The sequence below is a fragment of the Schistocerca gregaria genome, chromosome 6 (genome assembly GCF_023897955.1).
Source record: "Schistocerca gregaria isolate iqSchGreg1 chromosome 6, iqSchGreg1.2, whole genome shotgun sequence".
Classification (NCBI taxonomy): Eukaryota; Metazoa; Arthropoda; class Insecta; order Orthoptera; family Acrididae; genus Schistocerca; species Schistocerca gregaria.
Genome location: NC_064925.1, coordinates 35,316,700 through 35,343,004, shown reverse-complemented (window position 1 = coordinate 35,343,004; position 26,305 = coordinate 35,316,700). Strand labels below are relative to the sequence as shown.

The 26,305-nt window shown below is 43.0% G+C and overlaps 1 protein-coding gene across 3 annotated transcripts in view; it reads right to left on the bottom strand.

The window, feature by feature from the left end:
* The window catches only part of LOC126279124 (testis-expressed protein 10 homolog), a 202,738-nt gene that overhangs the window by 147,798 nt on the left and 28,635 nt on the right, over positions 1-26,305 (bottom strand). For all 3 annotated transcript variants that reach the window (XM_049979607.1, XM_049979606.1, XM_049979605.1), the window contains exon 3: positions 9,379-9,588. In XM_049979607.1, coding sequence (XP_049835564.1) covers positions 9,379-9,588 — 210 coding nt within the window. The remainder of the gene's footprint in view (positions 1-9,378; positions 9,589-26,305) is intronic.

Sequence of the window (26,305 nt, the reverse complement as noted above, 5' to 3'; positions counted from 1 at the left end):
ATACATAGTATGGCAAGTTTAAAAAAAAAAAAAAGTCTATGAATCCAAATACTTTTGACTAAGATAATACAAAAGAACAGATATGGCAATGAGACCAAAAATTCAAGACAAGACAGACAGGAATGACTCATACATTGGATAATACTGTGTAGCGAAAGTTGTATTTCCACTCAAGAAAAGCAGCAACATTACGATGATAAAATCAGAATGTTTATAAGTAGCGGAGTGCCTATATTTGACTGAAACAATAGAAGTAACTGATTTTGTGACATTTTACGGGTTCCTTGCCAGGAGCGAATTGTATAGTTTCATCTATGTGCTTTGGTAATGAAGTTTTTGAATTTCTGCAACTTAATTTAATATTTAATAGACACAGTTCTTGTGTTTTCATTTGTGTGAGAAAGTAAACAGTTCTGTGACATTTTAAAAGTTCCTAACCGGGAGAAAATTATTTAATCCCACCTGTGTGCTTTCGTAGTTTGGTTTTTGAATATCTGTATGTTAATCTAACAATGGAAAATCCAGGATGGACTGTAACAATATTATGAGAAGGATAATTGCTACTCACCATATAGCAGAGATGCTGAGTCACAGATAGGCACAACAAAATGACTGCCACAAAATAAGCTTTCAGCCTTTGTCCAGAATAAACACACACAAACACACACACACACACACACACACACACACACACAAATGCAACTCTCACACATAACTGGAGCCGGAAATAGTCTAATATTGTATGTTAATCTATTTTATTAGACACATTTCTTACGTTTTTGTCAGTTTCTACAGTAGACTTTCACAGCATGTCATTAGTCATTTGTTTGGTTGGGTAATGCAGTCTTTAGTATGGATAGGGACTGTAATTACTGTGTGCAGATGCGGGCTATGCAGGTGACACTTTGCTCTCAGGTCCAGGCTGTGTTGGCTTTGGTTACATAGCTTGAGGCTGCAGTGGATGGGAATCACAGCGGTGTACTGACTGGGGCGATCCAATGAAGATCCAGGACAACTAACATGTCTGCCAAACAGTCTGCACTGATGGCCAGCCCAGTTACTGCTTGGGCTGACGTTGACCCCTTACCTGCTGTCAAGTGTGAGGTTGCCTTGGGCCACAACAGTCTTGCTGGGAGACAAACATAATGCCTCCCTGGATAGCCTGACAAAAGGTTAAAGCTTGTCTGTGGCTGACAATGTCCCTCAGCCAGATGTAGCCACTTGTCCTGCTTCAGTGGAAACATCTCAGCCTGTAACTACCGTGTTATGGGGCCTCTTATTGTAGGCAGCAGATTCCTTGACTTGTGGCATAGGGTGGTGTGGTTTCGGGCTCCGCTAAATAGGTCTGATGTCCATTACACACAGAAGGCCGCTACACAGGTAACTGAGGCTGTGTGACATTTGGCGGTTTCTTAGGTTATAGGGTCATTCTGTGTCAGTTCAACCAGGGGTTCCATCTCCCAGTCTCAGATTTGACTGAAATTCAGTACACTAATTCTACCATGTGTGGAACACTCGTGTACAAAGTATTAGTTTCCCCTGCCAATTAGTTCCAGAATTATGACTTGTGAAAGAAGGTGGCGTGACCCGGAAATTGCAACCCGCATCTGGCAATCTATCTTCAAACCCAACTTCAGGTCATAATAACTTTGGAACTATTCCACACAGTCCAGTGAAATTTTTACAACCCAGTAACATCCATTTAGAGAACACACTCCATGAATCAAAACACCAACAACATATTTCTGAGGGAAAATAAAAAATTCCAAAATGTTATTAAAAAATGTAATGCGTTTAAAGGTACATATTGTAGGTGCCCTCTATGCCAAATATAATTCACTCAAAAAGGGTATAATTTTTTGTGGTAAGCTTTATGTGGCCTATCAGTCACAAAAACTAAGTTACATGCACACGAAAATACAAAAATTTGAAAAATTACCTGAAAAACATGGATTTTTTAAGTGTGGTAGTACAAAAGGGACAAGTGGTATCCAAGCCAAATTTCACACACTGCATAAGTAGACCATAATGATATATATCTCAAAATTTCAGCATTTTATTGCAAGACATTTGTGTACAATGGAACTTGACAGATGTATTTGGTGATGTGTCCATTGTCCACAACACAATTTTGTAAAAACATATAGTAAAGTGTTTTGCCCCTTCTTATCCTCTCCCACAACTGTTTAATCACTAAGCAACAACATATAGACAGATTAACACAACCTATCATTAATGTTTACTGCACCTTAACTGATAAAAACCAGTCGATTGTGCTCCGAACAGAAATTCTCCCACACTTTAGCTACTGTACTCTGTACACTGAGTGGCAAATTGTACTGTCTTCCTGGCACTGTGGTAGGAACTGGAACTGCCATAAGAATATGTTCAAAAGGAATCCAACACCTGTCTGCCAAACGTGGCCAATGAAATGATCTTGCTGGTCCTGCTGGTGCCATGAAGTTCACAAATACGTCACCTTCTGCTTCACAGCACTCTGCAACACATCCTAAGCACCACTTGTCATCATAAACAGCAATAACAGCAACCTGGTTGTATGTTGCTGCTTTTGCTTCTGAATCCTGAGTCAGACACACTGTGAAGACACATGTTGTGCATTAACCTATAGTTATAACCGAACAGTCTGCTATCTGCACATTGTCAGAGTCTGCTGGAGAGAAGTGATGATGGCTCCTTGTGCCTGAAACAGTTTTAACGTGTTCTAGTCTGCTTTTCAGCAACTCTTCGACTGATTTCATCTCAAAACATAGAATGATTGTATACCAGAGATATTTTTCTGTGTCCAGGTAAATAATTGAAGAGTTGTTAGAATGTGACCTGCTGTAGGGTGCTGCAGACTAGCTCGTGATGCCATGCTCTTAATGGTAGCACCAATACCATCACATACATTTTCACCATGACTCGTTGCGAAAACATTTCATTCTGCATTAATCTGAATATCATGGTAATGCATGCATAAATTGTTGAGGTTTTTTACTGTTTTTGTACTGACTACCTGCCCCATCACTGAAGTATTTCGCAAAATGTATGTGAGGCGGTTTGTTTTTCACTTATGCCATGACAGTGTGAATGTGGGCATGAACTGCAATGGCATCATGAATTAAACAGTCACTAAAAATGGACAGGTTCATGGCAGACACATCACCTGATTCACCTCCATAGTAAATCGCAAATGGCTGGAGAGTTGCTTGACTCTTGTCCGAATGATATCCTTGGATGGCATCTTGAGTTGTAAATGCATAATTTTCAGAAAAGTCTAGTATTACTATAATTTGATCTTGTTTCAAATTATCCTTACAGAACTGGAGATAAGTCAATTGTGCTGTTGCTGTGAAGCTGTGTGGGGTCAGTTTGTCCGTTTTTTGACAACACATTTCAACCAAATCTTCCGCTGTACCATGCTTTGTTTCAAGACTTGTGCAATCCATGTGTTTCCATTATTTATAAGAACCAAGTTCATCGTCATCCATAAGGAGTTCACCGTATAGTTTGTAATTCATGTGTTTTGCACGATTTGCCTTACCAGGACACTTTTCACACCTGTAGGAACTGATGTCAAACACTAGCAGCTTCATTGCACCTTTGTAATCCAGACCAGAATCCTTTATAGCAGCAAACATCAGCTTAGCATTTTGATGGGTCTCACATACACAAACATTGTATGTGCCCCTTGCACTTACAGGCACAACCCATTTTGGCTGAAGATTGAAAAAAAGACTATAAACCTACTTTGGTATTGGGATACTTTTCCTTGAATTCTACATATAGTTCTGATATGTTGCATAGCAACAGTCTTTTTTGCATCTGTACACGTACATTTCCCATTTTCACCGTTACATAGTCTTTTTTCCAAGCATTATTCAGCTGTAGTCATTATTTTCATAAAACTCCGACACTAGCACCTTTATTTCTGAACTCAATTGCGTACCCTGAGCCTGCTGAAGTTGTGGAAGCACTCCTTGGGTTGCTTTTATTTTCCTAGCTTGCTTTACCATATATGTAGAAACATTGAATTCCTTTGCAGTGTAGTCAATAGACCAGCTGAAATGTGCAAGGGTAAGAATAGCTACTTTTTTCTGGTGTGTGGATATGGCACATTTTTCTTTCAAATCATGCACAATTTTGTCCAAATCAGAGCATTTCTGGCATGATTTTTGTTCCTTTGGAGCAGATAGTTCTTCCTCTTCCACCATTAGTGTGTCAGCTATTTTGTGTTTTAATTCCATTTGAGCTTCTTGTAGTTTTCTTCTACCATAGCTGGGACTGACTGTTTTCCCAACTTTAGGTGTTTTCATGGGAGACAAACCAAGAGCAGTCACTGAAGTATCCAATTGCTAATCTGCTGTGGTTGTAGGTGGCTGATGCTCTTCATCACTGTCATGTAAATTATCAGAATATTCTTCATTTTTTAGCAGTGTAACACACCTGGAACATAACTTTTGTCTTGGTTTCATGTTAAGTCCCATGCACTGATTCACTTTCAATACTGCTTTTACCAATTTCTCTGAGGCTACACTTCACTGTCATCTTATGAATCCGAAATGGATCAAAACAACTTCTTTGCAGGAAAGAATACTTATCCAGAAACACTTTCATATGATGATAACAAACACTAAAGTTTCCTGGAACCATACTTCTTGTGCCCACAGGGTGTATCCCGGATCTCCATAGCAACAAATCTTGGTCCAATTCATCCAGATCATACAGTACAAAGCGAATGCCACACTTCATTCCATATGTTACTTTATGACATTCAGATGCTTGTGATTTACCAATACTGCAACTTGTTTGAACAAAAGCACCACTAGTACACTCTTCTACCCCCATACTGGACTTTCCACAACAGTACTGACCAGTCTGAACTAGAGTGTTAAAAACATGAGTAACCTGTAATTGTTGCTTGTTTCCTTTGTTGTTCCTGCCTAACAATGACTCATTCTGTACCTGAAAACTACCACTGTTTAACTTTCTGTTGCCTAATGGTTCCCAACAATTGCTGCAGCTTTATCTGAAACAAACTGTATGCATCATCACTATTACTTGCTAAATCGTATTAACAGAAACTTAACCAACTACCTCTTTATTATACACATATGCATTGCAATAACAAGTTGAAATTTGGCCACATATTATGGTCTACTTATGCCGTGTTTGAAATTTGGCTTGGATATCACTTGTCCCTTTTGTGCTACCACACTTAGAAAATCCATGTTTTTCAGGTAATTTTTCAAATTTTTGTATTTTCATGTGCATGTAACTCTGTTTGTGTGAGTGATACAGGCAAGATGAGTTGTGTGCGCTTAGGCCACTTTTTGAGTGAATTATATTTGGCATAGAGGGCACCTACAATATGTAGCTTTTAACGTATTACATTTTTTAAATCACATTTTGGAATTTTTTATTTTCTCTCAGAAATATGCTATTGGTGTTTTGATTCATAGAGTGTGTTCTCTAAGTGGATGTTACTGGGTTGTAAAAATTTCACTGGACTGTGAGGAATAGTTCCAAAGTTATTAAGTTATTAAGTTGGGTCTGAAGATAGATTGCCAGATGCGGGTTGCAATTTCCGGGTCACGCCACCTACTTTCACAAGCCATAATTCTGGAACTAATTGGCAGGGGAACTTAAAATTTTGTACATGAGTGTTCCACACTTGGTAGCATTGGTGTGCTAAATTTCAGCCAAATCTGAGGGTATCAGCTGGAACATTTTCTCAAATTGGTAGAATTGACATGGAATGATCTGTTAGTGTATCTCTGAGACTGGAGCCCTTTCTGTTTTTCACAAAGGGTGCAGATCACACACGCAGGAACAAAATCAATTTAGAAACCATACAAATAACAGTCATAATTAGGAAAGTACCACAGCTCCAAGCGCTAATAGACAGCAATGATGCTCAAATCGTTACAGGCACTGAAAGCTGGCAAAAGGCCAAGATAAATTCAGCTGAAATTTTTACAAAGGACCTAATGGTATTCAGAAATGATAGGCTAAATACAGTTAGCAGTGGTGTCTTTGTTGCTGTTTGAAGCAGTTTACATTGTTGCAAAATTGAAGTAGATACTTCTGGTGAGTTAGTATTGGTAGAGGTCATTCTAGGCAACTGAAATAAATTAATAGTTGGCTCCCTATATTGACCTCTCAAGTCATATGATGAAATTGCTGAAAGGTTCAAAGAAAATTTGTCTAATTTCAAACACATACCCGATTCACAAAATTATAGTTGCTGGTGACTTCAAGTCACTCTCAACATATCGGCAAAAGTACATGTTTAAATCTGGAGGTATGCATAAAACATCATTCAAAATTGTGCGAACGTATTCTCTTAAAATTATTTTGGGCAGTTAGTACATGATCCCACTTGAATAGCAAATGGTTGTCCAAACACACTTGAACTCTTAGAAACAATTATTCCTGTGTTAATAATGAGCATCAAAATGGATACACACATTAGTGAACACAGGGTTGTCATAGCGACACTGAATAATGTAACACCCAACTCTTCCAAAAATAAATGAAAAATATCTCTATTCAAAGAAGCAGATAAAAATTCTGCTTGACATATTCCTGCGAAACAAACTCCACTCCTTCCAAATTAACACTGTAAGTACAGATGATTTGTGGCATGAATTCACAGAAACACTGTCAACAGCAACTGAAGATATACCTGCTTCCCCGTGGTACACAAAACAGGTCAGAACATTGTTGCAGAAACAACAAAAAGAGCATGCCAAATTTAAACGAATGTAAAAATCCCCAAGGTTGGTGATCGTTTACAGAAGTTCAAAATTTAGTGCGGACTTCATGGTGAGATGCTTATAATACATTCCACAACAAAACTTTGTCTCAAAACCTGGTAGAAAATCCAAAGAGAGCCTGCTCGTATGTAAAATATGCAAGAAACAATCAATGCTTTCTATGTGTGTTAGCAATCGAAATACTATTGATGACAGTGCTGCCACAGCAGACTTACCAAACACAGCCTTCACCAAAGAAGAACAAGCAAATGTTCCGTTCCAGAATTTGAATGAACACCACCTGCCAACATCAGTAACTTGGATGCAGATAGCTTCGGAGCAGTGAAGGAACTTAAATCACTTAATAAAAGCAAGTCTTCCAGTCCAGATTGTGTACCAGCAGGGTTCCTTTCAGAGTATGCTGATACAATAGCTCCATACTTAAAAATCATGTACAACCACTCGCTCAACAGAAGATTTGTAGCCAAAGACTGGAAAGTTGCACATGTCACACCAATATTCAAGAAAGCGAGAGAATTAATCCACTAAATTACAGGCCCCCTACCATTCATATCTATGTGATGTAGGATTTTTTAACATATATTGTGTTCGAACACTATGATTTACCTTGAAGAGAACAGTGTCTTGACATATAGTCAACACAAATTTATAAAAAAATTGTTATTGTGCAACACAAGTAGATCTTTACTCTGACGAAGTGCTGAATGCTATCGACAGCGGATTTCAAACTGATTCCTTATTTCTAGAGTTCCAGAAGGCTTTTGACACCAGCATCTTGTACTCGAACTGTGCCATTATGGAATATCATTTTAGTTATGTGACTGGACTCACAGTTCCTGCCAGAGAGGACACAGTTTATAGTAATTTACGGAAAGTCACTGAGTAAAACAGAAGTGATTCCTGGTGTTTCTCTGTTTCTCAAGGTAGTGTCACAGGCCCTCTGCTGCTCCTCTTTATCACTGATTTAGGAGACAATCTGAGCAGCCATCTTATGTTGTCTGCAGGTGATGCTGTCATTTATCATCTAGTAAAGTCATCAGAAGATCAAAACTAATTGCAAAACAATTTAGATATCTGTTTGGTGTGAAAATGGACAATTGACCCTAAATAATGAAAAGTGTGAGGTCATCTACACGAGTGCTAAAAGGAACCCACTCAACTGTGTTAACATGATAAAATCAATCTAATCTAAAGGCCATAACTTCTACTGAATACCTAGGAATTACAATTTCGAACAACTTAAACTGAAAAGGAACACACAAAAAAATGTTGTGGGGAAGGTGAGGCAAAGACTGTGTTTTACTGGCAGAATGCCTAGAAGATGTAACAGATCTACTTAAGATAATGCCTACACTACACCTGTCCACCCTCTTTTGAAGCACTGCTGCATGATGTGGGATCATTATGAGATAGGATTAACGGAGTACATTGGGAAAGTTTAAAGAAGGACAGCACATTTTGCGTTCATTGAGAAATAGTGGAGAGAGTGTTGCAGACATGATAAAAGATATGGGATGGACTTCATTCCAACAAAGGCATTTCTCATTGCGGCAAGATCTTCTCACAAAATTTCAATCACCAGTTTTCGCCTCTGAATGCGAAACTATTTTGTTGATGCTGAGATACATAGGAATAAATGATGATTATAATAAAATATGGGAAATCGGAGCTCACATGGAAAGATATAGGTGTTCATTTTTTTCCACGTGCTGTTCAAGAGTGGAATGACTGGGAATTAGTGTAAGGCTGGTTCAAGAAACCCAGCGCCAGTCGCATAAATGTTATTTGCAAAGTAGCCATGCAGATGTAGATCAAAAAGAGCGAGAAGAAAATCCTAAGAAAAATACTAAAAACGAATCATCACATGCATGAAGAGAGTTTATGAAGGTCTGTGTACCAAAAGTCAGCAACTAAATGCAACCAAATGCAGAACGATATTTCAAGTACATCTAGATCACACACAAAAGAAAACAGGCTATGCAAGATGACTGTCAAACATGTCAGACACAAACAAATCTCCTTGTCACTAATGGCTGAAAGAAATAATAAATGTTCTGAAAGAGAGGAAGGTTGAAAATAATAAAATTCTATGGAAAATTTCAAAAGGTTTTTAGTTTCATCTCCAAAGTAAATCAAAATAAGAACTTGAGCAATATGGTCAAAAGTTTGAAAATGATGACACTGATCAAATGAAACAATTTTAGATATATTCATTTTGGATACTGCTGAACACTGTTAACTCTATATTAAAGGATGTGTGACACAAATACACAAAAACCAGGGATTAAATCAGTAATAGTTATTCACAAAGTCAATTAAAGGCTCAAATGGAAAAGGTGAATAGATTGAAAATCTCTTAATGGCTCACAAAATCTCACAAGGTAAGTTAAAAGAAAGAAGATGCTAAATAACAGGCAAACACAATGAGATCTACAGACGAATGTCACAGATAACTTCTCTCTCTCTCTCTCTCTCTCTCTCTCTCTCTCTCTCTCTCTCTCTCTCAATGTTGTTTGTATTGAATAAATTCTACTTATTTTTTGGATCATGATTCAAAACTAATTTTCCAAGATGAATTTTACAAAGATACATCAATTACCTTTTTGAAAATTGATCCAAGAAGTTTTACTGCCTCTCTACGAACAGCAGATTCACACTCTAGAGAAAGGCGAGTAACATTTTCAATCACTTGGGGCAAGTGCACACCATCTAGAACTTCTGATGAGAAATTTGCCACCAGTTCAGCCAGACCCCGTATAGCATCCTGACGCATTGAGCTATTGTGATGCTGCAGTCTAGTAAGAAGCTCCTGGACAAATGAAATTCCAAATTTACATTCACCTTAATCAAACAATCATGTATTCTTAAAAATATCATTTAATGCACCTTAGGTCTATCAGTTTTGCACACTAATTATCCACAACAATATCAGACATGCCTATCTTTGTAATAAACATATACAGTGCAAGGTTTTAAAAGTGAAATTCTAATAACAATAACAGACACCAGATTATTTCTTTTTTCCAACATTGGAGACAGCTTTTGAATAACTTTCTTTCTTTCACTCACTCCTTTTTACAGCCTCCCTTCCCTTATTTCTTCATATAAACACAATTCCCAACCCACGGTGGAAGTGAGAAAATGATTCTAGTTGTTACACAACAAGTCAAGATTTTTATTGTTGCCTTGAATCCAAAAATTACTCTGATGTAGCTCTCCATAATGATCTACCTTGTGCAAGTCTCTCAATCTTTGTATACCCACAGCAACAGACATCCATTTGTAACTGTTTACTGTTCAGATATGAAGAGAACAGAAGCTTTTGAATTCTGCTGGTACAGAAGGAAGCTGAAGGTACACTATGTTCGTAATCAGACAAGATACCTCCCTCTGGTGATGCATACGATGCACACAATTTGAAGGATCTCTCCTATCTGCATAGTTCACAGTAGCTGGTGGCAGAGTGAAGGGTTCAGGGTAATCTATATCCTCCCCTCCACCACCAGCCTTTCTGAACTACACAGATGGGAGCTATCCTTACAACACATCCTCCACTCCAGTAATCATCATGGCCTCAATCTCTGTTAACCTAATGTGCCTGCACCGTCCACCCAAAAGTTCTCCTTCCTCTGTCTTGTCATTCCCTCGAAACCTTCAGCGTGCACTGCTCCTCACTGGCTCTGATAACCGTACATCACGTGCCTGGACTGTGTTCTTGCCACCCCTCATAGTCCTAGGCAACAAACCGGCTGTCTCCCTCCAAGCTGCTAGCCAACCACCCACAACCACTCTCCAAGTCTCTCTCTCCCTCTCTCCATCCAACTTGACACTACCCCCACCACAACCTAGTCTACCTGCAAAAATGCAGCATTGGCACTGTTTGTCCGGCAGGCATAGACACATGTATTCAAGTGTGTTTCCTCTGTGCGGCTTACTTTCTAGTTCGAAAAAGAGTTACTTCAAGAGCTAGTGAGTTTTTCTTTCTTTTTGCGTGTGCCTATCGACGACTTTACGCTTTTGCTTTTCGGTGTGTGGGCTCCTTTAATCCAAAAGTATCTGCATGGTGCCAGAACTTTCCTACAACATTTATATACATTACTGGATTTCTCAACTATATTACGGACACTTACGCACAGTACATTAACTGAAGTCCTTGAGACACACAATATTCAGTTTATACATGTATTTAATTTATACATGAATATAATTTTCCAAAAACTGAAATATAAAGGAACATCTATTTCTGGCCTAACACAATCCATTACAGATGCATTACACAAATGAAACTGTGTAGCTGCTATGTTTCTGGATTTGGCTAAAGCTTCTGAAACAATGACCCACACAGCTCTGATGCAGAAACTTTAAAGCTGTGGCATACGTGAACGTGCAGCACAATGGATAAAATCATATGTTGACAACAGGAAGCAACATGTTACAACAGATCACGGTTGTTCAGTCTCTTTATAAAGAACAATAAATATTGAGCACCGATGACGACATCAGTAAATGCAGAAAAAAAATTGGAAACACTTGAAACAAGCACATTTATCTCAACAAATAACACAGTTAATGGCTCATATAAATTGTCTCTTTTGATTACATACATGTTCATGTTGTTTTCTAATAAATATAAAGCAGGTCACACAGATAAGATCTGTAAGTGAAACAATACTGGAAGAAGTTTCTGGGTAAAAGTTTTGGGTACTGTGTTAGACAATAACATCCAAAGGAGATAACGTGTAGAGCATGTCTGCTCTAAGTACAAAATAACTTTCACATTATGCCAGTAACAACATCTGTATACAGTATACCACTGACTTTTTAACAATACATACAGCATGGAATTACTGTGTAGAGAATCTCCAGCTGCATGAACACGAAAAAGAATGTGTACTGGGAAAAAAGCAAAGTCATTAGGATCAATGTGAATAAAAATCTAAGTGACTCGTGAAGAGGTGTTTTCCATAATCTAAAAGTAATAAATTTTTCATCTATGTACATTTACAGAACAACAGTGTCATTAATAAAAGACAATACACTATTTGCAAAAAATGCTGAGGTCCATTCTTATGACACAAGAAATAAGTATCAGCTGAAAAGTATACCATACAGAAAAAGTTGTTGAAAAAGGGCCAGAGCACTCAGGTGCACAACTGGCACAGTGGTAGCTAAGAATCTACGAGACAGTGTGAATGAGAAGACGTTCCAAAAATTTCTTAAAGATACTCAATGCAAAAAGATTTTTAGTGTAGAGTAGTATATATGTAAACAATGGGGAATGTTTTATCATCATTATGTATTATAGTTACATATGTGAAAGAGTGAGTGAAAATGATCCATGAATATAATACACACATAAGGTAAATTATAGAATGTTGCATATGTTGTCCAAAGTCTGTGCTGCAAACAGCTGATATAAAGACTATTTAAGTAACTCTAAGGCCCAAACATAAATACAAAAGTAACTACACACAATTAATACCTCTTATTCATATTTTTTTTATTTATTTTTTTTTTCTTTGTAGCATGTAGGATAAAATATGTTAGACATTGGATTAATAATTACATGCATGCCTGAAAGAAATCAATTCACTGATCACAAATTCCTTGACATCAGCAGCATTAGTTATAGATCTACTAGCCAATAGTGAAATGTGAAAATCTGCTTATTGTGAGTTGTCGCCTTAACCACACAGGCTGGCCCAGCCCAAATCAAGGTTCGAGTCCCAATCCAGCACAGATTTTCAAATGCCGCTATTGGCTAGTAGATCTATACCTAATACAACTGATGTCAAGGAAATCACAATCAGTGAATTAATTTCAAAACATTAAATTATAAGCAGACTTATCCTATCTAATGAGGCGTGTTCAAAGAGTATTGCACCTTCTCCTTTTCTGTGTAAACCAATGAAGTGTGGGAAACTAGTTTCAGTGGAGATTTGGTAGGAGACATTCACACTCATTCATGAATTTTTCCCACCTGCAGAAAGTCAGTCACTGGCACCTGGGCTATGAGTGAGGACAACTCATCAGATTCCAGTTAAGATGTAAAATGAAGGAAAAAATGACATTGCACCAAATTCTACCAAAAGCTTGGTGATACCCAAGTGGAAACCATTCACAAAATTCAACAAGCTTTTGGGGATGGTGTCACAAACAACTTACATATAAACGAGCAGTACGACTACTTCAAAGATGGCCGCACTTCAATGGACAGCAAATTGCCTTGACGCAGACCCTCAACAAGCGGAAACAACATTGTTGCTGAGTAAGTTTTTTTTTATTTTTTTAATTATGGTTTTAGGGCACAAAACTGCTACGGGCCTAAGCGCCCATTCTGTGTCTTAGTGAGGGGTAAAAAACCAAAAGATAAATCAACAGCAATGGGAGCGAAACTCCAGGAGGAGGGAAACTAAAAATGGAAGGAAATCTTAGAAAACTGCTATTGAAGCAGGGGAGAGGGGGGGGGGGGGGGAGGGGGGAGGTCCCAGGAAAAGAGCTTCAAATGACTAATGTCATCTCAATGATACTGACAAATTCAAGGACACGAACGCCTGAGTGTGTGTCAACTGCTAAAAGGGAAGATATAGCAGGCGACTTCTGTAAACAGGTGCGTAGCAGATTCAAATAGGGGCACTAAAGTAAAATATGTGTCACCATCCACAGTTGAGAGCAGTGGGGACAAAGTGGGGGAGGATCGCCACTTAAAAGATGTTTATGGCAGTGCCCAATCCAGAGTGTAGTTAAAATTACCTCCTCCCAACGATGAGGCCAGGAGGAAGAGGTCCAAGCACGGGGAAGAGGTTTTATGTCCCACAATTTATTATCGGGAAGTGCAGACCAATGTGTGTGCCATAAAAGAGCAACACGACAACATAAAACGCTATGTAGATCGGCAAAGGGAACCATGCGAACAGCGGGCTGAGAAGAGAGACTGTAGCCTTTGCCGGGATCCAATGATGCTGCCCCCCCCCCTCCCAAGTGGAGCATGTGGAGGCAGTCCTGAATCCAGTAGATCAGAGGGTGGACAGGATAAAGAGCTTGGAGGCTGAGAAGGGAGCTGAGTGAATCTGAGAATATAATATACTGTATCTGGATGCAATGGACAGCGTAAAGCTCCGCAGGAGCCGAAATCTAATAAGGGTGTTGCCAACAATATAGCCACTCCCGACGCCAAAGGTGGTCTTGGAGCCATCAATGTAAATACAGGTGGCATCCTCCATTTGTGTGCATACAGCAGCAAATACCCAACAATAAACTATATGGGGGGTACTATCCTTGGGAAGTTGGCAAAGGTCACGGAGAAGACAGGTCCAGGGGTGAAGCCGAGGTGGCCCCATTTGTCAAGAAAGTTTTAGGAAATTGGAAAGAAAGTGAACGTAACAGTTGACAGACGTGGACTCCTAGTAGTAATAGTAAGGTCGGCCTGTGTAGCCCAAATCCAAGGAGGCGTCAAAGAAAAGGGCATAGGGCGGATGGGCAAGCATGGAAGACAGAGGAATAGTGTAACAACTCAGAAGGACAGCTTACTGATTTGACAGCAGAGGTTTAGCAGTCTCGGCGTAAAGGCTCTCCAGTCACTGAACGCATTCCATGGTGGTGCAGGGAGTGGCAACTGACCCTTAACATAGACAAATGTAATGTATTGCAAATACATAGAAAGATGGATCCTTTATTGTATGATTATATGATAGAGGAACAAACACTGGTAGCAGTTACTTCTGTAAAATATCTGGGAGTATGCGTGCGGAACGATTTGAAGTGGAATGATCATATAAAATTAATTGTTGGTAAGGCGGGGTACCAGGTTGAGATTCATTGGGAGAGTCCTTAGAAAATGTAGTCCATCAACAAAGGAGGTGGCTTACAAAACACTCGTTCGACCTATACTTGAGTATTGCTCATCAGTGTGGCATCCGTACCAGATCGGGTTGACTGAGGAGATAGAGAACATCCAAAGAACAGTGGTGTGTTTCGTCATAGGGTTATTTGGTAACCGTGATAGCATTACGGAGATGTTAAGCAAACTCAAGTGGCAGACTCTGCAAGAGAGGCGCTCTGCATTGCAGTGTAGCTTGCTGTCCAAGTTTCGGGAGGGTGGGTTTCTGGATGAGGTATCGAATATATTTTTTCCCCCTACTTATACATGCCGAGGAGATCACGAATGTAAAATTAGAGAGATACGAGCGCGCACGGAGGCTTTCAGACAGTTGTTTTTCCCACGAACCATATGCGACTGGAACAGAAAAGGGAGGTAATGACAGTGGCACGTAAAGTGCCCTCCGCCACACACCATTGGGTGGCTTACGGAGTAGGAATGTAGATGTAGATAAAGATGGTGGACAGAGTCTAGACGCCGAAGAATAGACAGCCGGGCAGAGGAGTAAACTATGCTTCCATAGTCAAATTTTGAGTGCACTGAGCATTATATAGGCAGAGTAGGAGCACTCGGTCCGCTCACCAGGAGGTACCACTCAGAACACGGAAGATGTTAAGGAATTGCAGACAGCGAGTCGACAGATATGAAACATGGGAAGTCCAGCACAGTTTTCAGTCAAAGGTAAGTCCCAAGAATTTGGCGACGTTCACGAATGGAAGGTCGATAGGGCCTAGATGTAGGGAAGGTGGATAAAACTCAAACTCTGTGCGACGCCAAAAATTTCCACAAACGGTCTTACTGGGAGAAAATCGGTTTCAAAGCCCCACGAGTGGAGGCAATCGAGACATCCTTGAAGATGTCGTTCAAGAAGACTGTTCCGTTGAGAGCTGTAGTAGATTGCAAAACCATCGACAAACCTGAGACATTGGAAAGGAGACAATCCATAATTGGATTTATAGCGACGGCAAACAGTACAAAACTTAGCACGGAGCCATGGGGAACCCCATTTTCTTGGGAGACAGTACAGGAGAGAGTAGTGTTCACCTGCAACTTAAATGTGCGCTCTGTCATAAATTCATGGATGAAAAGGGGTAGCTGACCTCAAAATCCCTAAGAGAATAGTGTGCAGAGGATGCCTGACTCCCAACAGGTATTGTATGGCCTCTCAAGTTAAAAAATATAGCTACTGTTTGACGTTTCCTGAGAAAATTGCTTGTGGTGTAAGTAGAGAGAGCAACAAGATGGTCAACTGCGGAACAATGCTTTTGGAAACCACATTGGGCAGGTGAAAGGTTTCACACACCAGCCACAAGCCCGAACGGCAATTTACGATAAGCTCCAAAACATTATATACACTACTCCTGAGAGAGAGGGGCAATAGTTAGAGGGGAGATGTTTGTCCTTTCCAAGTTTTGGAATAGGAATGAAAATAGCATCTCGCCATCTTCTGGGAAAAGTATTGTCAGTCCAAATTTGAATATCAAGGTGAAGGATGTACACAGACTATAGTATTATAAATGCGGCAACATTTGGACGTGGATGCCATTCGGTCCCAGGGCGGAAGAGTGAGAGGAAGGTGGTACGTGTTGGGAGTTCACACATAGAAAAAATGGTACTGTAGCTTCCACGATTTTGATAGGAGAAAACAAGATGTCGTACTTCCGATGCTTGTTTCTTTGGGAGAAAGGCTGGTGGGAAATTTGAAGAGCTCAAAATCACAGTAAAGTGTTGACCCAATGAGTTAGAAATTGCAACTGGGTCCACTAAGGTATCATGCATGACAGTGAGGCCAGAGATCAGGGAGGAACTAGACACACCAGATAACCGCCGAATTCGACTCCAAACTATAGGCGAGGGAGTGAAGGTTTTAAAGGAGCTGGTAAGAATGTCCCAGCTTACCTTCTTCCTATCACAGATGATGCAAGGGCATCGTGCATGTAATTACTTACAGCAAATACAGTTGGCCAACATAGGATGATGGTGGAAAACGTAAAGAGCATGTTTCCACTCATGTATTGCATCATGGCATGCTTCGTTCCCCCAAGGAACTGGGGAAGGGGGGGGGGAGGGGGGCAAAAGATAGATATGAGGTATCAAACATTGCGCGGCTGTTAGAATAACTTCTGTAACATGAATGTTGTCCAATCGGCTTCGAAAACCTGCTAGCGTCTTGGCGCTTACATGGCAGTTGTGGCTGTAATCAAACGACACATGGAAAATGGTTACTCAAGTGTGTAACAGCAAGAGCAAACTATTTAAAGCACTGAGCTAAATGAATAGTACCAACCGAAAGGTCCAAATGAGAGTAGCGAATTCTGTGGATATTCCAAAGGTTAATTGACATAGGGTGGACAGAAAAAGGGGAAAAAATGCACCTCTGTTGCAGGCAACTCAACGACTGCTGAGAGCCAGTGGCCGACGGTGCAGAACAGCATTCAGCCAAAGGCAGAAGATCCTAATCCATAGGTTGTTCGGGGGCAGCTCCTGCCGCCAGTGATCAGCTGGTTGATCGGCTGCCAGCACGTGCCTCTCAGTGACACGGAAGAAGGCTGAGGGTGGCTACCGCTGGGTGGCACTGTAGAAGAGAAACGCCATGGAGGAGAAGGAGAGGAACTGTTTTTCTTATGAGCACTGACATGAGGGAGGAGTCGATAGTTGTGAGGTCTAGGTATGTATAAAATCTTCACGAGTAGGCTCTTTTTTGGAAGTATGGGCGTCCGATTTTAGGGCCTGTGATTTAGCAGCAGACTATGTAGTTTGAGCCTATGAGTGAGTAGGTGATATTGGGGAGGTAGAATGGGCAATCTCTGGGCTGGCCGAACTGACTACCGTGCCGCTGAAAGTGAGATCCCAAGTCTCCATGACTACCTCCTCAGTAGGTCGAGGAGATGCTAGGACAGTGTTATATTTACCCATTGGGAGCACAGAGGGCTTTCTACTGGCGAATAACTTACGAGTGGCTAAGGTAGACACCTTTTCATTTACTCGGATTTCCTGAATAATTCATTTATCTTTAAAATTAGGGCAATCTCTAGAGGAAGCAGTGTGGTCACCCATACAGTTCATGCAATAAGGGGATGGAGGTGGATAATCACCCTCATGGGCATCCCTGCCACAGGTAACACATTTGGCTGCATTGGAACACGACAGGTTGGTATGATTACACTGCTGACACTGATAGTAATGTGTGGGGTTGGGGATGTAAGGACGAACTGCCGACACCGATAGCAATGTGTAGGGTTGGGGATGTAAGGGCGAACTGAAATTATCTCATATCTCGCTTTAATGTTAGATAGAAGCTGAACTCTGCCAAACATCAAGAAGAGAGTGTGGGTCGTCAAGTGATCTTGTATAAACCACCCTGTGGTGTCACCGCCAGACACCACACTTGCTAGGTGACAGCCTTTAAATCAGCCGCGGTCCAGTAGTATACGTCGGACCTGCGTGTCGCCACTATCAGTGGTTGCAGACCGAGCGCCACCACACGGCAGGTCTAGAGAGACTTCCTAGCACTCGCCCCAGTTGCACAGCCGACTTTGCTAGCGATGGTTCACTGCCTACATACGCTCTCATTTGCCAAGACGATAGTTAGCATAGCCTTCAGCTACGTTATTTGCTACGACCTAGCAAGGCGCCATTATCAGTTACTATTGATATTGTGAATCATGTACCATAAAGACCGACATTCGTCATTAATGGATTAAAGTTAAGTATTCCACCAGCTACGTCCATTTTTCTAAATTCTAATTTCCTTGTCCTGTTCCAGACCTCACGCCAGCCTGCACGAGCTAAAACGCGTGCCTTTCAGCCTCCTCTAGTAACACAGTGTTGGCTCTCCTGACAACCACAACATTGGCGACGAGGCACAACCGCGTTCTTATCGATATTCCCCTGATTTACTTGTGTAATGGCTTCGCCACAATCTCCAGATGTACTGTCTGAATTTTATCGCTTACAGAATCAGCAGACGCAGGCCTTACTGGATGCCCTTGGACAGCTCGTCCAGGGTCAACGTGTGATGCAAAACGATGTGGCAGCCGCCGCTCCACTGCTAACGCAGCCACAACACGCTGTTGCACCCACTTTTCGACCTTTTGATGCTGCACTGGAAAGCTGGACGGATTGGTCATGCCAATTTGGATTCCATCTCGCCACCTACAGAATTCAAGGTAACGAGCGGCAGCCATTTTTGTTGTCTTCGGTCGGCGTACAAACGTATCGTGTGATAGTCAAATTATTTTCCCAACGCGACGTAGCAACTATATCCTACGAAGAAATTTTGTCTGCATTAGATGCATATTTCAAAGAATCAGTCAATGTTGTTGCGAAAAGGTATACCTTCTTTCGTACAAAATGTACGGCAGGTCAGACTAATCGGGAGTGGGTTGCAACCTTGCAAGGCCTTACTAGGGATTGTGCTTATGAGTGTCAATGTGGACTCCCTTATTCAGATACTATGGTACGTGATGCAATTGCACAGAACGTTTCTAATGTTCGTATAAGGGAACAGATTTTGAAACTAGTCAATCAATACCTTCAACAAGTGATGGACATATTGGATCGGCAGGACACATTTGACTTTGCTTAGGAATCATTTGAAACTTCGGCAGCAGTGTGTCAGATTAACCGGCCTGCCGGGCAAGCTGCATGGAGCAGTAAACAGCCCCCGCGCCCAGCTGCCGCCAGGCTCTAAGCCACGTGTGCCACGCCGGCAAGCAAATGCAGTGATGAAATCATGCCCGCGGTGTGCTACTAAACATTCGCGTGAGAATTGCCCGTCCTGCCAATCTATTTGCTTTTATTGTAATAAAAAAAGGACATGTTCAAAGTGTTTGCCAGAAAAAGCTCAGATCAGAAGCTCAAAACCGTTCCAGGCCCTTTGCTTCGCGCTGGTATCGGAATCGAACCAAGGATACTCAGGCTCGCAAAACTTCACAAATGGAAATTCATGTAGTTCATTCCACTCCGCCCAATGCCACTCTCTCTAATAGTGACTGTGTTAGTCCCAAAAATAGTGTGCGTCGACATCGCCGGAACTCCCGTCAAGTCGCAAGTGATTATGTACCAGTGTCAGTTCACGTTGCACGAGACTGTCGCTCTTGTTGTCAGCAGGACAATAAACTTTTTGTAAACTTGGACATTAACGGCAAAGTGATATCATTCCAGCGATACCGGAGCTGCAATTTCACTGATCAATCAAGACACTTACAAACTGCTGAGCACACCTCAGTTGCGTGCCACAAATGTTAACTAGCTATTTAGGTCAAGAGATCCCTGTGTTAGGACAGTGCAGCCTTCTTGCAACATACAAAGGACAAACAAAACTTGTGTCATTTTATGTCCTTCGTTCTTCTTCTGCAGTGAACTTGTTTGGTTTCAATTTATTTCAGTTGTTTAACATGTCTATAGTAATCAGGTCCTATCAGTGAACCAGACGGTGCCTTCAGACAGTGTTTCTCGTCTATGTGAAGAATTTGCAGACATTTTTGCACCGGGCCTCGGTTGAGCTAAAAACTATAAAGCACATTTGGAACTGAAAGTAAACACGCAACTGAAATTTTTCAGAGCGCGCAATGTTCCCCACGCATTGCGTGATCAGGTCGCAAAAACATTACACAATTTGGAATCACAAGGTGTAATTGAACATGTGCAGGCTTCTCTCTGGGCATCACCTTCAGTAATTCTGCCAAAACCTTCCGGCAAATTGAGACTTTGTGTGGTCTTCAAGGCAACAGTGAATCCACAACTAGTAATTGCAACTTTTCCTTTACCCCGCACAGAAGATCTTTTTGACAAACTGTGCCCGGGTAAATATTTTTCGAAGTTGGACATAGCAGATGCGTACTTGCAAATACCAGTGGACGAAGAATCCCAGCGCGTTTTGGTGGTTAACATGCATCTTGGTTTGTATCGATTCAAACGACTGCCATTCGGGTGTGCATCCGCCCCTGCATTGTTTCAGTAATATCTACAAACTGTTTGTGTGTCGGTCCCTACTGCAGCAAATTATCTGGGCGATATTGTGATCGCCGGAAAGACGGAAGAAGAACATTTGACCAATCTCAGAACATTATTTTAGGTCTTGCGACAAAATGGTCTTCGCTTGCGGAAGGACAAATGTGTGTTTTTTGCTCGGGACTTGCCATACTGGGGACATGTACTCAATGCCCGAAGCATACATCCCAGTCCAACGCACCTCCGTGCCATACAAGACTTGCCGTTGCCGCAGAATTTGAAGCAGCTACAGAGTGTGCTCGGAAAAATAAATTACTACCACTGCTATGTGCCGCGTGCCTCTTCCATTTCAGCTCTGCTTCATCGCTTACGCCGCAAGGGTGTTCCGTTCGTTTGGACGACGGAATGCGAACGCGCCTTTTGCCGGTTGAAATCGGCGTTGCTTTCCAATACTTGCCTTACGCCATTCGATCCCCAGAAGCCCCTCTTGTTGACGATGGATGCATCGGATTTCGGGATCGGTGCTGTGTTTGCGCACAAAGATGGATCGCACGATCGCCCTATTGCCTTTGCGTCCAAATTGCTCTCGTCTGTGCAAAGAAATTATTCACAGATCGAGAAAGAAGCATTGGCTCTCATATTTGGTGTTACAAAGTTTCATGATTTCTTCTATGGTCGTCACTTTACCATAATCACAGACCACAAACCTTTGACATCGCTTTTTCATCCGACCAAGCCTGTACCTCCACGTACAGTGCAGAAATTCATTCACTGGTCTATTTTCCTCTCGCAGTACTGCTACGATATCTTGTATAGGTCCACTGCTAAGCACGGAAACGCCGATGCATTGTCCCGCTTGCCTGTTGCTGAGGAAAGGGCATTCGATTCCTCCTCATTGATGCAGAAACCGATGACGTGGTCGAATCGTTTTCGATTGATTTTTGTTGTGTAGCTACAGCCACAGCTGCCGACCCTGTCCTTGCTCCCGTTCTGCATTTTGTTGCTACGCAATGGCCCTTGTCAAAGCCGCGGATCAGGGACCCGTTGGTTCGTCGATTTTTTGCTCACAAGGAGAGACTTTTTGTACGACATGGTGTTTTGCTGTTGTGTTCTGATAATGATCAGTCCAGGGTCGTGGTACCACGTTCGTTACAGTCTTCTGTCTTACAGCTTCTCCACCAAGGACACTGGGGTATAGTGAGAACGAAACAACTTGCTCGCCAGCACTGTACTTGGTTCGGTATCGATATGGTGATTAGGAATGTGTGCTCTTCTTGCATGGCAATCAGCACCAACGTGGAAATTCTTTGCGTGGCCAAAAGCCACTTCCCCTTGGCAATGCTTGCACATTGATTTTGCTGGTCCATTCTGGAATGCTCGATGGTTGGTTGTGGTAGATTCATTCAGTAATTTTCCTTTTGTTGTCCGCATGTCTTCCACGACGTCATCTGCCACCATCCAAGCGTTATCTGCTATCTTTTGCATTGAAGGTCTTCCACAGACTATTGTTTCCGACAATGGCCCACAATTCATGTTTGCAGAATTTCAGTCATTCTGCAAGGCCAATGGTATTCAACATCTGATGTCCACGCCGTTTTAGCCACAGTCAAACGGTGCCGCTGAACTATTGGTCAGGACTTTCAAGTCACAGATGTTGAAGTTGAAAGAGTCGCATTCTTGGGAGGACGCGTTATTGCTCTTTATGTCCTCTTATCGCTCTCAGCCCCGAGATGGTCGCTCGCTGGCTGAGTTGCTCCACGGTCGTCATCATCGATCCTTGATGTCTTTGCTACATCCGCCGCATCAGGTTCCTGTGCAGCGGGAGACACCTGCTTTTGCTCCAGGCGACGTTGTCTACTGTCGCCACTATCGAGGTTCATGGCGTTGGCTCGAAGGGCGCATTCTTCGCTGCCTCGGACGCGCTATGTATCAGGTTTTGGGGGCCTCTGGTAAGGTGCGCCGGCATCTCAACCAGCTGCGCCTCTGTCGCTGCACGGGATCTGCCGCTCGCCGTCTGCTTTCAGCGACGGTGCCGTCTGGTCAGCGCCCCGGGGACCCATCTACTGTCTCGCCTCAGCCCCAGGTGTTACCGACACTGCCTTCCATTTTGCCCCATGGCGACACACCACCGCCACTGCCGCCTGGTTCTCCCGCTGGCGACGCCCGCAGTGGACATGTCGCTGCAACCGCCGGGTGCCTCCATGGGTCACGCACCGCCGATCGCTTCCCGTGACCAGTTGTCCTCCGACATGGAACTCTTGCCCGCTCCGGACCATATGTCGTCTTCGCGCGCCGGGTGCATACACCGCATATTGGCGTCCACCCTGGAGAAAGTTTTCAGGCGTTTCCTAGCTCCCCACAGTCCGAATGGCAGGGTGCGGGTGGCACAGCCTCGCCTGTTGTTAGGCTCCCCACCTCGTCGCATACGTCAACTTGGGGTCCTCCCCACGGCAGGCGGAAGCCTTATGCCACAACCGTATGTCGATTTGCGGGGGAGGAATGTGGTGTCGCCGCCAGACACCACACTTGCTAGGTGGTAGCCTTTAAATCGGCCGCAGTCCGGTAGAATACGTCGGACCCGCGTGTCGCCACTATCAGTGATTGCAGACCGAGCGCCGTCACACGGCAGGTCTAGATAGACATCCTAGCACTCGCCCCAGTTGTACAGCCGACTTTGCTAGCGATCGTTCACTGCCTAGATACGCTCTCATTTGCCGAGACGATAGTTTAGCATAGCCTTGAGCTACGTCATTTGCTACGACCTAGCAAGGGGCCATTATTAGTTTCTATTGATATTATGAACCATGTGCCGTCAAGACCGACGTTCGTCATTAATGGATTGAAGTTAAGTATTCCACCAGCTACGTCCGTTTTTCTGAAGTCTAATTTCCTTGTCCTGTTCCAGACCTCACGCCAGCCTGCGTGAGCTAAAATGTGTGCCTTTCGGCCTCCTCTAGTAACACGGTGTTGGCTCTCCTGCCAACCACAACACACCCTGCATAATGAGTTTCAAAAACGGCGCACTTCCGTCCAGACAGAGAAATTGTGTAGCACTGTAGTTCACAGCAATGTGTGCGCCTGGAGCGTATTCTCTGTTTCTAACAACAAGGTGTCATTTCATAACTGGGAACAAGACTTTACAGAACCTGTAATCACCCCTCCCTGGGCCTGGCCTTTGCCAGAGGGTTCATACATGACCTGCTTGTCTACCCAGGATGGGGAATTACGCGTTACCCTGTCACCAGCTACGCATGGGTTGGCCTTGAGACACACTCAGGGAGGAAAGAGAGAGAAAGGGAGGAACAAATAAAAGGAAAGAAGAGAAGAATTACCAAACACCGCAGCGGAGCAGAAGGTAAAGAGAAGAATCGCAGAAAGGAGGAGGACAAAGTATGGACAGAGACTTTACAGTATAGAGATAAAAGAAGAGAAACCATGTCTTACAATCACAAGTGTCTGTCTCCGGACATTGTCACAAAACATACTCCAAAGAGAGGGAGAAGGAGAGGAAGGGGCAGGAGGGGGGGGGGGGAGGGGGGGAGGTGGAGATTGGGGACAGGGAGGGATGTGGAAAGGGAAGGTATGCAGCCCAGAAAAGAAAGAGAGCTGCACTTGCTCAGGGTCCCATGCTTTCCACGCATGTACCACAACAGAATTGTGGACTCGAGGAGGGGGTGGAGGGTGGGGGGCTGGTTTGGTTGGTTGGTTGAATGAATGATTAAAAGCACTGAACAATGAGATCATCAGTCCCTCCTTTCTGGAACATATAAGTCGGCAAAACAATACACCAAAAAAGGCCTAGAGAACAAAAACAAGGAAAGAAAACCTCCAAGACCTACTGAAGGTTGACAAAGCCTAGAAAAAGTAACAAGAACAAAGAAAATGGGGAGAAGGAAGAAGGCAGGTGTGGTGCCCCATCTAGGGAGCATCCACAGACTGCCAAAGGCAGAAAGTACAATGGCCACATACCAGAGGCACCCCAACCAACAATACCCAGCAAAGACTAGGTACACATACAGGGCGAGAGAAGCACAGGAAAATATAAGAAAAACGCAAAGTGAAACAGAACGTGCAAGAAAGGGGAACCAGAGCAAAAGAGCAGGTAGGGTGAGGACTGGGGTGGGCAACCAAGCCCAGACAGCTGCAGCAAAGTGAAACAGAACGTGCAAGAAAGGGGAACCAGAGCAAAAGAGCAGGTAGGGTGAGGACTGGGGTGGGCAACCAAGCCCAGACAGCTGCAGCCCATTCGGGGCAGAGGAGGCAACAGGGTATCCTGCTAACCCCTCAATGGGCTGACAAGGCTGAGGCACCCCGTCTAAGAGGGAAAAAACCATTCATGAATAAACCATAAAATCATGGCTGCTGCTGAGGCATAGTCCGCTAACACGAGCAGTAGCAACTTAAGAGTCTGCCAGAAGACATCTATGTTAGGGCAGTCCAGCAATATGTGGACCGTCGTCAAGTGAGAACCGTAGTCACAGTAGGGCAGATCCTCACAACAGAGGAGATGACCACGTGTCTGCTACGTATTACTGATGCAGAGCTGGCGAAGGACAATTGAGTCCTTGCAGGGGGCCCACAGAGAGGACCTCCGCAAATTACCGTCTCCTCTATTGCCCATAGTTTGTTCGGCAGTCAGAGTATGCCATTCCATATTCCAAATTCCTAGAATTAGAAGGTGTAATACTGACTGAAGATCCTATTCCGGAATACAGAGCTTGCTGGTAGCAAATTTGGCTAGCCTGTCAGTGAGCTCATTTTCTGGGATACCAAAATGACCAACAGTCCAGACAAAAACCACTGAGTGTCTACTTTGTTCGAGGGCAAAAAAGGAATACTGAATAGTCAGGACCATGGGATGGCGAGCATAACACTACTGCTCAAAGAATCACTACACATGAGGAAGGACTCACTGGAGCAGGAATGGATATGCTCAAAGGTATGACAGATGGCTAACAACTCTGCAGTGGAAATACTGGAGCCATCTGGTAAGGAGCATCCCACATTAATGTAAGCAAAGACAGCACAACCGGCAACCATTGAGTCTACAGTACAGATTACTTCTGAACCTCAAAACACACCGAGAATGGAGAAAAACAGTTGGCCGAGGACCTCAGGGTGAGCTGAGTCTTCCGGACCGGGTGGTGTGTCAAGAGAGAAGTGTTGATTAAAGATGCACTAAGGAAGTGCATGTGAGTGGGCCAAAAGAAGAGGTGGTGGAGGGGAAAGCTGTATTTCAGAAAAGGGACTGGCTGCAGATAGTAATTGTAACCCCAGAACTGAGCTGCCACTGCAGGAGATGGATCACCATATCTGGAAAGAGGAGACAGTAGTTTGGGTGCTCCAGGTAGCAGCAGATGGGTAACACATAAGCGATAAACTGCTGCTGACACAGACACCAGTATGGTGCAGTCCCAGCCCCACTAGGATGCTGATCATGGGGCTAGTCGGAAAGGCACCAGTTGCCAGTTGTACCTAGTAGTCCAGCATCTGTAACATGATGTGATACTGAGGCATCAAAGAGCACTGGGGTGCAACCAACATGTCCGCTTTAGTCGACAGAGATGGGGAAGCCACATCAACCGGGCATCAAAGATCATTCCCAAAAAACAATGAGAGTCCACCACACTGAGTGACTGGCTATCAAGGTACAGATCCAAATGGGAATGGACTGTATGGCTGCAACACAATT